Source organism: Rhinoraja longicauda, chromosome 5 (genome assembly GCF_053455715.1).
Source record: "Rhinoraja longicauda isolate Sanriku21f chromosome 5, sRhiLon1.1, whole genome shotgun sequence".
NCBI classification, from domain to species: domain Eukaryota; kingdom Metazoa; phylum Chordata; class Chondrichthyes; order Rajiformes; family Arhynchobatidae; genus Rhinoraja; species Rhinoraja longicauda.
This window is the reverse complement of record NC_135957.1, coordinates 58,110,490-58,125,672: the sequence shown is the minus strand read 5'-3', so window position 1 is coordinate 58,125,672 and position 15,183 is coordinate 58,110,490. Positions and strand designations below refer to the sequence as shown.

Sequence of the window (15,183 nt, the reverse complement as noted above, 5' to 3'; positions counted from 1 at the left end):
ATTTCCCTAATCCCTAACCAGTCTGAACAAGGGTCTCGACCTGAAACGCCACTCATCATTCCTTCTCTCCAGAGAAGCTGTCTGTCCTGTTGAGTTACTCCAGGTTTTTGTGTCTATCTTTGGTTTAAACCAGCATCTGCACTTCCTTCTTACAGATTAAAATGAATGACTTTTCATCCTCTCTAACTTGTATTCATCAAAAATAAACATTTTAAGGTTGCTCTACTGAAAAATGTCTGTGCTGAATGGAATTTTATGGTAAGCACCATGAAATGTATTACTATTGAAGCATAAATCACAAACATAAGGTCAATCTACTCAAATACTTCTCATTTTGAATCCTCTGTAACAGTGATTACAATTCAATCAATGGTTGTGGTTGGCAGATTAGGCCGCTGGAAGCCTGCAGTAAAACCATAGAAAATAGGTGCAGGAGGAGTAGGCTGTTCGGCCCTTCGAGCCAGCACCGCCATTCAACATGAGGCTGATCATCCAGAATCAGTACCATTCCTACTTATCCCCATATCCCTTGATTCTGTTAGCCCTAAGAGCTAAATCTAACTCTCTCTTGAAAACTTCCAGTGAATTGGCTTCCACTGTCTTCTGTGGCAGAGAATTCCATGGGTGGCATGGTGGCGCAGCGGTCAAGTTGCTGCCTTACACCGCCGGAGACCCGGGTTCGATCCCAACTACGGGTGCTGTCTGTACGGAGTTTATACGTTCTCCCCATGACTTTTCTCCGAGATCTTCGGTTTCCTCCCACACTTCAAAGACGTACAGGTATGTAGGTTAATTGGCTTGGTGTATGTGTAAATTGGCCCGAGTAGGAGGATAGTGTTAATGTGCGGGGATCGCTAGTCGGTGCGGACTCAGTGGGCCGAAGGGCCTGTTTCCGCGCTGTATCTCTAAACTAAACTAGGATTCACAACTCTCTGGGTGAAAAAAAAATCCTCATCTCAGTCCTAAATGGCCTACCTCTTATTCTTAAACTGTGCCCCTGATTTTGGACTCCTCCAACATGCGGAATATTTATCCTGCATCCAGACTGTCTAATCCCTTAAGAATTTTATATGTTTCTAAGACACCCTCTCATCCTTCTAAATTCCTGTGAATACAAGCCCAGTCAATCCATTCTTTCATCACATGTCGGTTCAAACTGGACGTGACCTTCATCAGCACGGACATCATCTGGCCTGGCCGACACTGCAACTCCAACCCAGTGCCGCTGCTGGGACAACAAACCTTTATGGCCAAGTTAAGACTCTACATTTTTAACAACTTTGGACCTGAAGGATACAAGATGGCACCAGAAACATGGTGACTCTTGTGTACTGTGTCAGCATAATCTACCATTCCTACACTCTTATACACAAGTATGATTGTGCCTAGGTAGAAGATTTTTACTGAACAGTATGCAAAAAAGAAATTCCTCTGTCCATAGGTACATGTGACAAAGTACCATTAAACCATTCAACTGTGGCACACCAAATAGAATAAAATAAAATCATCCGTGCTCCATTTAGGCACCCATGAACTGGAGAACCCACTAAATGTAGTTTTTGAGATAGTAATCAAAGCTACCCAAGAGTAAAATCAGACCCTCCCAATACATCTCAGTCAAAGGTTGTTATTACCTGCAAAGAGAGAGAAATTATTTGGCATATTTAAACATATTTAAAAGTTGAGACATGTTGAAGCATGCGACTCACTTGAATACTTTCCCATTCAAATAAAGCCACAGGAAAGAAATGGCTATTTACTCCATGGTAATGTGCAAATCAACGCCACCTCAAACTTCCCATCAGCTGCAATTTGATTGAATCTGCCTTTTCCTTCTGCCAGATTATTGTAAACATCTATGTTTCCTTTTATTTTTAAACCACTTTGTATAACATCTATACTGACAAATGTGAACCAAAGAATTTCCTTCAAACAATCAGTGCAATGTTAGTTTCAAATGTCCTTTTCTCCAAACTAAATTTTCTCTGGTCATGACACAAAATGTTGGAGTAATTCAGCGGGACAGGCAGCATCTCTGGAGAGAAGGAATGGGTGACATTTCGGATCGAGACCCTTTCTTACACATTTTCTTTGGTCATCACAGGTATCACAAAATGCTGGAGTAACTCAGCGGGTCAGGCAGCATCTCAGGAGAGAAGGAATGGGTGACGTTTCAGGTCGAGACCCTTCTTCAGACTGATGTCAGGGGAGGGGGCGGGACAAGGAAAGGATGTAGTTGGAGAGAGTCATAGTCTCTTAGTTCACTTGGAAGCAATATGGACTAAATTTACCCAAACCAATTGACTGTATTCAGCTGGGCCACAGAGTTCCCCGATATTAAATTGTATCTAATCCTTTATCATGGTTGTCATAATATGACTTGGCTAAATATAATTTAACCTGCACTTTGCAAAACGAACCTCTGTACAAATTAGAGGTTGCAAGTTAAAGAGGTACACGTTAAAGACTGCAGTTGCTGAAAAACAAACTGCTGGAGGAACTCAGCAGGTCAGGCAGCATCTATGGAGGGAAAAGGAGGAACCCAACCTAAAATATTGTCTATTCATTTAATTCCACAGATACTGCCTGACCAGTTACATTCCTCCCAGAGGGTTTTGTTTTCCACTCTGTACAGGTTAGTTGCATCATCCAAATTTCTATTGATTTTTTTTCATTTATGTTTTGCTAAATTCACTGGATATTGTTCACACAACTTCCACTGCTCTTCCTGTGCTCCTTTAATTACATATATAGTAGTTTAACTTTAACTCAAACTTCCTCTCATCATGACATACCAAAATTCATTTTCCTAATGAAGCATGGTCATCTATACAGATTGGAAAACATCAGTGCCAATTCATCACCTCATTCAATCTCTTGACCAGTCTGTTTCTTCTTATTTTATAAGTTTCTGCTGCAGAACTATATCCTGATTTGATGTGGTTTCATCTTTTTTTTTTTAATGTTGTCGTTTTTCAAAAAGGTTTCCAATATTCCCACCTGCTTTGCTCCTGTGCAATTCATTCAGTGTCAGTGCTTATTAAAAAGCCTAAGGACATTGTGGACATTGGATGTTTTTTACAAGATTTTGCTAATTTTCCTTTCACTAACCCAATGGAACCAAGATCAATTGTCCCAGTTGAGAGCAAGAAAACTTCTTCAGCTAAAGACTGAATACGAGATATTCTTGTTTCGGTTTGACATTGGTTGGGTCAGGAGGTTATAGATTTCAACCCCTCACAAAATTTGGCATCGTTAATTACACTGACAGACCAATGCAGAATTAGGACAATGTTGCAATGCCAAAACGGTTCATTCTTCAGCTAAGACAATTAACCTACTTGTCTCGTCTTTTGGTTCAGATGGAATTCAAATTTTCTATTGTGTCATTCAGAGAAAAACATGCAGTTCAGCCACGACGTTTCCCAAAGTCCTGCCAAGATTTAACCCTTAAGTAATCTGAAAACAAGTTGACTAGCTGTTTGTCCAACTGCTGTTAATAGAACATTCCTGGCACAAAATGTCTACTACATTTCTCCGTCCCAGGCTTTAAAAAGTAAGTTGCCCTTTCAAGTATTTTCAGAGAGAGTAAAGTGCCTTGAGATGATGCTACTTTATGAGAAATTACCTATGTAAATCCAAATTGTTGCTGCTATTTCATTGCAGTGAGATGAAATGTAAATTCAATCAAACAGAAACAAGGAACTGCAGATGCTGGTTTACCAAGGAAGGATGTAAAATGCTGAGGTAACTTGGCGGGTCAGGCAGCATCCATCCCATGAACATGAACAGACAACATTTCGAGTCAGGACCCAAAATAAAACATCATCTATCCATGTTCTCCAAGTATTCTGCCTGACCTGCCGAGTTACTCCAGCATTTGTATCTGGCCTACATTCAATGATTGTGTTTCATATTTTAATTTTTGATCACTAAATTTCAACTGCTCACTGGATAAACCAGTCACTATGTTTCAATCTAGTACAGTACAAGACAGAACATTCCATGCTTTGGTGTCTCAATGATAGAAACCTTTTATTTCCACTTTCTTTACATCACCTGCCCCATTTCAATTCTCACTGACATCTTTATTTTGAAACATGGATGATGGACACAAAAGAAAGAAAGGAAGATTTCCAAGTCTTTTGCAAATGCAAACTCCACTATTCCAATGAGTTCCCGTCACCTCCATTCCTATATTTTTCCCCACGCTGAAAGCTGCTCATCCATTGCACGGCTGAATGACTAGTTTGCAGTACATTAACCACTAAAATGCACACCAGTTTTCAAATCCATTCATGGTCTTGCCTTTCCCAGTCTCTAAACTGTCCCTGGCTTACAACACCACAACAGGTCTTAATACAGCAAAAAAATTGCAGATGCTGGAAATCTGAAAGCAAAACAGAAAAGGTTAGAAATATTCAACTGGTCAGGCATCATCTGTAGAAAATGAAACAAGTTATCATTTCATATTGAAAAGAATGACCTGCGATCCAAAATGTTAACAGTTTCTATTTCCACAAATGCTGCCTGATCTGCAAAATATTTCAACAGTACTCATTTATTTCAATCCAGATATGCCTTTTTGTGTCTAGCCTCTCTTCTCTCACCTATTGCAACATGGACCTAATCATCTAGTTTCCTTTCTTTGTAACTCATCCCTTTTTAACCAAATCACTCCTCCTCAAATCTCTCTTCATCTGCATCCTTCTAGTTGTCCCTCTTTCCAGTTAAAGACGTCACGTGATAGTTGTGCTTTCCACGGGGAAATCCAATGCCAATTTGTTATCCAATAAAAATACAACAATGCCATTTCATTGCATAAATCTTCACTTTTTACAACTCATTCCAGGAAATGAAATCCTATTCTAAACAAAAGAAAACATATCTCCTGCTTGGTACAATATCCCCCAGAGTATCTTTTATACTCTGCCATGCAAAATCGATAATTATGTGTAGACTTCCATTTATCATCGCCATTTCGACTATAATAATAGAAGCAATATATTGAGCATTCTGATCACTGTGATAGTAACTTTAATTAAATGAAGATAAGGCAGAAATAATAGCATAATAGCAGAAATAATGGAAATCATAATATCCTGATACCAAGTTATCATGACACCTATTAAATGACCTCACACTTAAAATGAAATTTAATAATCATCCATCAGTGTGCCATGGCTTAGTATTTATTTCAGGAACCCCATTGGTTCATTTATAGCCGTGGGAAGCACAATAGATGCGTGCAACCTCTGAAGGGGGAAAAAAAGAGACACCAAGTGACTCTTTATGGACAGCACACGTTCCTGCAATACTATAGAAAGCAAATTAAAATTGTGTCTAAAATCTCTGCTGAAAATGCACGCCACTGCTGCAAGTGATCGGGGTAGTACCACCACAGGGCTTGGTTTTTAATGAAAGAGAACACCCTGTGCATTGTTTCCCCATTGCTCGGCAAAGCCGTGCCGAGCTGTTATCAACAAAATATAAAGGACAGGATATATACATATATATATATATATATATATATACATATATATATATATATATATATACACATATATATATATATATATATATACACACACACACACCCTGTCCTTTACACATCAGCCATATATATATACACACACACACGTGTGTGTGTGTGTGTGTGTGTGTGTGTGTGTGTGTGTGTGTGTGTGTGTGTGTGTGTGTATGGCTGACTTGAACTGCACATTGAACGAGAGACCGGTTGCATTGCAATTAAAATTAATTTCTTTACCCTCTTCTATGTTCTGTGAATGTTGCTGCAATTTAAGCGGCAGTGCAACGCCAAACAGGAGTTATCGCTAATCGACAACAAGGGGGGGGGGAGAGAGAGAGAGAGCAGCACTTGCAACTTCACCAGGAGAAGTCTCTTCCTCTCCATCTCTTCCTAACTTTCACAACAAAGGTGGAACGATTTGTCCCCATTGGTGCGGGAAATTAGGATGCAGATCACATCCCCGGAGCCATTGTTCAGGGGGAGGGTGGGGGGGGGGGGGCAAAAAAAGACCCATTCATTAAAACTGCAGCAGATGGCTCTGCAATGGACAGAAAGCAGCATGAAACGGGGCCGCCAGCTGGCAATCGCTGCCTGCACCAGCAACATACAACCGCAGCTGCACGGTCACTGCTCCTTTCACCCGCCCGCATTCCTCGCCATCACATTACAGGGATCCCCGAATACATTCAAAACGTGGAGGTGAAGGGGGTGGGGGGAGGGGGATAACTCTGCCGTTCCTCAGGATGCTTTGCTAACTAGGAGCTGGCTCATTTCCAGCCATTGTCTGTCCTCTGCTCAAATATCAAGAGAAAAGGGACAAACTAAACGGCACTCCCCTCGCCTCAAAGAATTGAAGCCAGACATTAATTTCACTGCAGTAAATTTGACAGATAATTTATTCCTGTCACCGAACCATTTGGTTGGTATTTGGCTGGCATTACATCGTTGTTCTACTTGAAAAGGCATGATCATTGATCTTATCGATGGAATGATAATATCACTGGTCGGATAGTCCTTTGTATGCCGGCCCTCCAATGAATTTATAATCTTTTTGTCATTAGCATTTACAAAAATAATGAAGCTGCTTTACTATGGAAATCATGTGCAGTATAACAGCACGTTTTAACACTGAAAGGACATTTACTGTGGAATCAGAATTTAGTGGGAACCAGCCAGCCTTTGATACGATTGTGTTCTTTGCTTCCGACTGTTGATTTTGCACTGGTGTGAGGCTGGATATAAGTAACCTTATACTTTTAGACTGAGCTAGCCTCCGCCCTTTACGTCCTAGTTCCTGCCTGCTACAAAGCCAGGAGCACGAATAAAGAGCAGCAGTCAGCACCAAAAGCAGGCAAACTACTCATTACCGATACTGATTCCCAGTGGGAGCAATTATTATATATCACAAAAATGAGCTGCTCCATGGCTGGGCACAAGCAAGCAACATTTTTCACAGATGTCATTCCTCATCTTCACCCACATTCAAAAAAAAAAGAGTAAGGATTTGATAGATTTTAAATTTACTTAAAAAGAAGGTAATGTTCTTTCCAAACACGATAAATCAGGTTCTGCATTTTGCCATTCTACCACTTGTAACATTCTACCACTTATTTCATGCTCCGTTAATATTTCACTTAACATAATTAACAACAATTTTAATTCAGTGTATCATCATTTAATAATTCTACTTTAATTCCATTGGAAACCTCATTGCTATTAGTTACAGAGTAACGTAACATAAAAAACTAAAGATGTTTTCAATGTTGTACTCAGATTCCACCAGAAACAGCACCCACACAACCTCCAATGTGCTATTGCTTGTGGTAGGAAAAAGAGACGTCATTAGGGAGTAGACATGGTGTAATGGAATATTGAGAAAAAGTATTGAAAAATCTTTATGAAATGTTAAATGATGAAGTACTTTTGCAGCAAATTGAATCCTCCACAGTTTGCTTGAGGCATTCACATGCATTTTGCATAACGAAAATTGGTCACCTTACAGTCTCAACAACCACTACCATATATATTACAAGTTTTGATCAAAATGTCTAACATCATTTAAATTTGACAATAATAAATGGAATGACACCAAATTGGATTTATACCATACAAAAATTGTGGCAACTTAATGTTACATGAATCTCCAGGCACCTCAAACCCCAATGTGCACATGATGCAAAACAATACTCTGTGCTCCATTCTAACTGGAAGTAAAAATAAATTGTTTTAATTTTTCTGAAACTGCCAAAAAAAATGTTACTTCAAATCCCTTCAAATAGACTTGAAATTTTGAATGGTTAGTCATTTAGTCATATCAACACTGACAGGATTGCCATCATAACTAGCCCAGAGTAAGTAATTAACGGAAAGATGATGTTCTAAGTAATCTAGGGTGTCTACAGTGGCTTTAAACATGGCCAATCATGGCATTTTTAATCAAATGCACAGTAATCTAATAGAAGGTGGTTTAACCAAACATACATGGTGGAAGGTACATAATCCAAAGAGACAAGATGCAGTTAAACTTAGTAATGGGAGTCATTCTCTGTAATATGCTCCTTTACTCAAAGGCATTGCACTGACATTTTAAAAAATGCAGTCACTGATCAGTGATATTTTCAGAGAAAATTGTTAATATTTATCACAAAAAATTAGATTAACTACATAGGAACTGAAAGTGGAAACTGGTGTCAGAAAGTTGTGAAGAAAGAAATGAGATTTTATATAACTTTCCAATCAAGACATTTTCAATAATAGCTGTAAGGATTTTTTTTAAGTCTCCTCTTAGATGAACCATCAAGCTAGAAAAGGCAACAGTTGAAACAAGGAACTGCAGATGCTGGTTTATACCAAAGACGGACACAAAGTGCGGAGTAACTCAGTGGGTCAGACAGCATCTCTGGAGATAGTGGGTGATGTTTCAGGTCGGAATCCTTCTTCAAACTGAAGGGTCACAACCCTAAACGTCACGCATCCTTGTTCTTCAGAGATGCTGGCTGGCCTGTGGTGCTACTCCAGCACTCTGGGTGTATAAATGGTGCACAGGATTGGCAGATGGTTAGCATGGACATGGTGGGCTCAAGGAGTTTTTTCGCTGTATGGATCTATACAAAAAATACTTGTGTTTCTTAGGATGAATGAACTGTTTTTCTTATTTGTATCAAGCCTGAACATTTTATATTGAATTTACAAACTAATATAATTCCAAATTTACATTAGTTACTGCAGGAAACCATGGTGAACCACAATATTTAAGATTTTTTTTTAATTTTTTATTCCCATTCACATATCTGGGATGACAGAATAAAGAATACTCACTTTAAAAACATTTATTTTCTCTCTTAAAGTACCACAAGCTTCAAGGCAAGTCAAAATTCATGCAGTTTACTTCTGCATTACCAAATTACCTCAGTTTTCACACAATCTGCCTCAATGACCTAATGCTAAGAAACTAGACTTTATTTAGTAACTTAATAAACACATTTATGCATTTGCCCTTTTCACATACGTCAGTGATTCTACAAATGTGACTGTTCCCAGTTTTTTAAAGAATGATATACGATTTGTCTGATAAGACACAAAATGCTGGTGTAACTCAACGGGTCAGGCAGCATCTCTGGCGAAAAGGAATAGGTTCTCCTTTTCGCCAGAGATGGTGCCTGACCCACTGAGTTACTCCAGCATTTTGTCTATCTTCGGTGTAAACCAGCATCTGCAGTTCCTTCCTACACATAACATTTGTCTGGTTATACTTGGAGTGTTTTCCCCTCCATGAAAACTGCATCAAAACTAGAGATTATCCTAATGTACAAGGATATCAGAAGTGTTTAATAATGTTAAATTCCAAAAAAATAAAAAGTCTAATTATACTTCTTGGTCTCCACTGAGGAACAAAACAAATTGCTCCATGCAAGTTGTGGGCCTGTCTATTTATTTGTTACAAAACAACATGCCAAGAAACAAAAAAAACATCCATTGTTCTGTCTTGCTTCCTTCCAAGTATTCACAACTACCTATGGAAAGTGCATTCAATTAAGAACAATTCTTGACCACAAAGTTTGGTCACACCCACTGCTCCCCTCTCAGATCAAAACCCACAGGTAGCAGTAATATTAATACTCATAATCCAGTAGTAATAGTGCTATGTTTAAGTCCAAGCCATGATGGCTTTATTTTACACCCAATGCTATTCCAGAGGGCACAGGGATGACAATTGGTCAGATCACCCCATGCTACTCAAGCCTGCCTCATAGTGGTTGGACTAATTTGCAGCAAAACAGAATAGCCCATGCACTTGCAGGAAGGAAGAATCTTTCCAGCCACAGAAATGGATGAAGGTAGTAACGGCTTTCCAAAACACTAAAAGTATTCATAGGAAAATAAATTACAAGTCTGCGCTTTTAAATGGAAAATAAATGGTCACTTATCCCCTCATGAAAGCACACAATGTCATTCTTGCACATCGGATGTAAACTTCAAAGATCACCACATCATTTACTACAGATCTATGCGAGCACTGGTTTGCAAATTTTAACTGGGCGTAACTATTTGAAAACAACCATGTGATGAACTGGTGTTCAGAAATCTTGAACATTACAGCGAACAACAATTCATTCCAAAGTCAATGGTGCTGTCACATTCCTGAAGTGGTCCAAAATCATATGAAATAAACATTATTTCTGATTTTGAATCATTTGTCAAGTCAGAGGAAAACTTTATTCCGAACAATGAAAAATGAACACCCTCTCCCCATTAATGGACTGAACAAGTTTTTGCTGGCTGGATTCTCAGCTTTTAGAAACTCATTTAACGATGAACTTTAGTTCCTGCTAGTTAATTTCCAATTACTCAAATCACAATTTATTTAAAATAGAAACGTTAAAGAGTCACGTGATTTTACCAAGGTGCATGGAAACAGATTAGTATCGACAAATTCTTCACTACCACAGAATCAGTGTATTCCAATATCTTCCCTAACTCTGCTATTTGCAATCATGTGAAATTCTCCATTAAAATAATAGATCGATTCTCATACTATTGTAAAGAGATAAATGGAAATGTGGGAAACCGTGGGGCAATAATCTAAATGACAGTATCAAGGCTTTTGGAAAGATTCTTCAATTCGCAGTTATTAATGTATTGTGGCTGCATTCAATGCATTTATACAACATCAATAACTACACCGAACAATGGAGGTCCATCACAGACGACACGTTCCCCACATAGTCTTTTTTGTATGACGAAAATGGATCATTTTATATCTAGTGTAGGCAAATGCCTTAAACACATATTACACAAATACCCATGCATATGGAAAATCCAGCTTGGAGAGTCTCCAAACCATTGCACGATATTGGACCAGAATTAAATACTGTTCGAATGTAATGAAGACATTATTGGGAATTTTGCTTTCTAGCGCTGCGTCTGAGCTTCGCCCTTTGGAATAATTTGCCTTTTGTTCCAAGAGCTTTGAACTTGCAAGGGAAAGCGTAAATTGCACTGGCGATTGTACGTACAGATCTACCAAGGGAGGGTTTTATTCACCCCAGACCCCCACCCTCTCTCTCTCACTCGCCTCTCTGACGGTACACCCTTCCTCAGCCAGCGATGAAAGGGGAAGACAGCTCACAAAGAACACCCAAATGCTTCTCTCTCTCACGAACACTTTAAAGGTGGCACATTTGAAAAATAAATATATACATCGACAATTCTAACCTCAAATAAAATGCACTGCTCTACATACAGTCCAACCCAAGACCTAAATGCACCTCAAATGTAATTATTTTTTAAATTAAAAATAGGATCTGCCAATAAACCAAACCTCACATCAATAGATATCCAGCCCAGTATCCACAAACAAACGCTAGTAATCACTGGTACACATATTAAGTGGGCTAAAGATATTGAAGGGATGCTGAAACACAGTTAACTAGTCCTTGGTCGTCAAATTTAAAAAAACTCGATGCAACAGGATATTCAAGGAATACTGTAACTCCACAGAAAGGGACTCTAATGTTACAGTGACTCTAACATCACAGTGACTCTAAATTATGTTGCAGTGACTCTAACATCACAGTGTCTCTAATGTTGCAGTGACTCTAACATCACAGTGTCTCTAATGTTGCAGTGACTCTAACATCACAGTGACTCTAATGTTGCAGTGACTCTAACATCACAAGTGTCTCTAATATTGCAGTGACTCTAAATTATGTTACAGTGACTCTAACATCACAGTGACTCTAATGTTAGTGACTCTAACATCACAGTGACTCTATAAATGTAAAATTAAAAAGTGAGGGAGAGGCAGAATCAAGAAGGTGCTCTGTTCACAATTGGAAGGCGGCGACAACTTTTTCCCCTGTTGGTGTGTGTGGCGAGGGGAGCCCGATCCAGCAGCTGTTGAGTACATGAGCAGCTCGCTACATAAATGGTTCACTGGCGTCTCTTTGTGGGGGTCTCCCCCGGCTGGACGGGTCTCTCTCTCTCTCTGTCTCTCTCTCTCTGTCTCTCTCTCTCTCTGTCTCTCTCTCTCTCTCTGTCTCTCTCTCTCTCTGTCTCTCTCTCTCTGTCTCTCTGTCTCTCTCTCTCTGTCTCTCTCTGTCTCTCTGTCTGTGTCTCTCTGTCTCTGTCTCTCTCTCTGTCTCTCTCTCGGTCTCTGTCTCTCTCTGTCTGTCTCTCTGTCTCTGTGCTAGGGGAGCTCTTACCTTGTGAATACTCTCCTTATCCTCTGCAGCAGGACGGGCGACGCGTTGATGGCTTCAGCCGGGATGTTCTCGATGGTGGCAACATGATTGCGCTGCTCGGGGATCATTGCTGGATTATAATGCAGGGGACATCCTGCAACGCTGCAGACCAGACCGGTGGTGGGTGGGGAGCCGCTCGGTAGCAGCGGACTGAGAGGGAGCCGAAGGCTGCTGTCTGCAGGCTGCTACAGTGTGTCTGACTGAGGCGGGGACCAGCCAACACCTGCTCTGGATCAGCCGACCTTCTCATTCCCTCCAGCAGAGGGCGAACCCTCCTCACCATCCACCTCTTGACGCGGGCACCTGGGACTTGTAGTCAACTTCTGCTCTGCTCTGCTGCCTGTTTCACCCCCCCCCCAAACCATCCACCACTCCAAACAAGGGCAGAAACTTCTTGCTCCCAGCATCTATTTCATTCCCTGCCCACCTATTTTTGGCAAACGTGCAAAGTCAGATTCCCCGACTTAACCGTGTGTGTGTGTGTGTTTTTTAACTTGCAACTCTGCTTTGCAGAACACAATTCAAGTCAAGTCAAGTTTATTTGTCACATACACATACACGATGTGCAGTGAAATGAAAGTGGCAATGCCTGCGGATTGTGCACAAAAAAGAATTACAGTTACAGCATATAAATATGGTTGTGCTGAAACTTGACTTGAAACTTCAATTCTGTTTCTCACCCCACAGGTGCTGCCTGGCCTGCTGACTACATTATTTTGTTTCTACCACATTAATTCCATTTTTATTCATTCAACACTGGTCCTTCTTCTATTTTTCTTTTTCCAACCCCTGCAAACAGTCTAAAGGGTCCCAATGCAATATGTTAGCCATCCATGTTCTCCAGGGATGCTGCTTTACCTGCTGAGTTACTCCAGCATTTTGTGTCTTTCCTAAGTAAACCAGCACCTGCAGTTACATGTCTCTACTTTCTTCCATTTTTTTTAACTCTTGGGTGTATCTATATGAAGATGTAATAAAGGCAAAAAATACAAGGGGAAAAATGTTAGGCAGATTTGTGTAGAGAGAAACATTATTAATATTTAAAACCCTCAGAACAGCAAAAAAAAAATCAAAAGCAAAAATAAATTGAAACGGTCATGTTTGATGTTATAGAATCATAGAATCATACAACATAGAAACAAACCCTTTGGCCCAACTTGTCTATGCCAACCAACCTCTCTAACCATTTGCCTGCCTTTGGCTCATTTTCTATTAATCACGGCCTATCCATGTACCTGTCCAAGTGTTTTTTAAATGGTGCTATCGCACCTGCCTCAATTACCTCCTCTCGTATCTCGTTCCATATACCCATCAGCTCTGAGTGAAAATGTTGCCCCTCAGGTTCCTATTAAATCTTTCCTTTCTCAACTTGAACCTGTGTCTTCTGGTTTTGATTATCCTACTCTGGGTAAAAGATTTTGTGTACTTGCCCTATCTTTCACCTCGTGATTTTACATACCTCTATGAAATCACTGCTTGCCTCATGCACTCCAAAGAACAAAGTCCTAACCTGCCCAACCATTCTCAATAGCTCAGTCCTACAAATTCTGGCAACTTTCCTGTAAATCTTCTCTGTATTCTTTTGAGTTTGTTGCAGAGAAACGGGGTGGATAAGAAAGAGGATTTTCTGTTAGGATGGAGACCAAGATAATGGGCAGAATGGCCTAATTCTGCTCCTACCAGTTATGAACATAAAATGGACAGGTAGATTGGTATTAGATGAGAGAGGATGAGGAAAACTTGTGAATGGCAACTTGTCTGTTCACATGTGGTATAAATGGAATGAAACAAAACAAAAATCATGCTGAATCTGTCAAGTAGAGAACATTTTCCTCAGAGATGTTGCCTGAGTAACTCCAGCACTTTTCTCAAGATTACAGCACCCGCAGTTCCTTGTGTGTCCACTTTTCTAAAATAGAGGTGTATCTATGACAAAGCTGCAACATAAGGCTACATGAATCTCTGGAGAAAATCAATAGGTGATGTTTTGGATCGGGACCCTTCTTAAGACTGATTGTAGGTGGGGAGGTTGGAAACTGGAAACAAGAAAACACCAGGATAATTCAGCGCCGGCAACAGATTACCTCAATCAGGGAGGTTCCCAGATAGGACGATTGTTGGCTGGAGACAATGTAGTCCCAAGAGGGATATACCGTTGTGTACTGTGGAACTGGTTAATTTACATTTTGTGGAGGAAGGGTAACAAGGTGGGAGAGCAAAAAACTTTAATGCTTTTTCTCTCTCTCGAAATGCTGATTCCACAGAACCTGCCTAACTATTCCCAGCATTTTCCTTTTCCTATTAGAACATAAACTGTGTTTTCTTGTGCGAGTGATTCACCACATTAATACCTTTCCACATGGGGATTTATACAATATGGTATGTAATACAATACACTTGACTTCTGCTTCAAGGGAGCTTTGATAGTACCTCTCAGATCTGTAATTTCTACCATCCAGAAGGACCAAGGCAGCAGTGCATTGAAACAATAGGATCTCAGGTTTTACCTGATCCATTATGGTGGCTTTGAAATTTATCACTAGCCCTTCCTTGCTGTGTTTACATTTCTGAAGTTCGTACCCAAATGCATTGTGATTGTGTGAGTTAAGTGTGCAGAACTAGAGATCCTACCACCACTGGGTGGCATGGTGGCACAGCAGTAGAGTTGCTGTCTTACAGCACCAGAGACCCGGGTTCGATCCTGACTACGGGTCAGTCTGTGTGGAGTTGGTACATTCTCCCCATGACCTGCGTGGGTTTTCTCCAGGATCTCTGGTTTCCTGCCACACTCCAAAGACGTACGGGTTAATTGACTTGGTATAATTGTAAAATGTCCCTAGTGTGTGTAGGATAGTGTGTAGTGTGCTGGTGTCGCTGGTCGTGCAGACTCGGTGAGCCGAAGGGCCTGTT

The 15,183-nt window shown here is 40.2% G+C and overlaps 1 protein-coding gene across 1 annotated transcript in view; it reads right to left on the bottom strand.

The window, feature by feature from the left end:
* Positions 1-12,517, bottom strand: part of slc35f1 (solute carrier family 35 member F1) — a 146,978-nt gene extending 134,461 nt beyond the window's left edge. The window contains exon 1 of the mRNA XM_078400187.1: positions 12,235-12,517. Coding sequence (XP_078256313.1) covers positions 12,235-12,341 — 107 coding nt within the window. The 5' untranslated portion in view covers positions 12,342-12,517. The remainder of the gene's footprint in view (positions 1-12,234) is intronic.
* Positions 12,518-15,183: the final 2,666 nt, after the last annotated feature.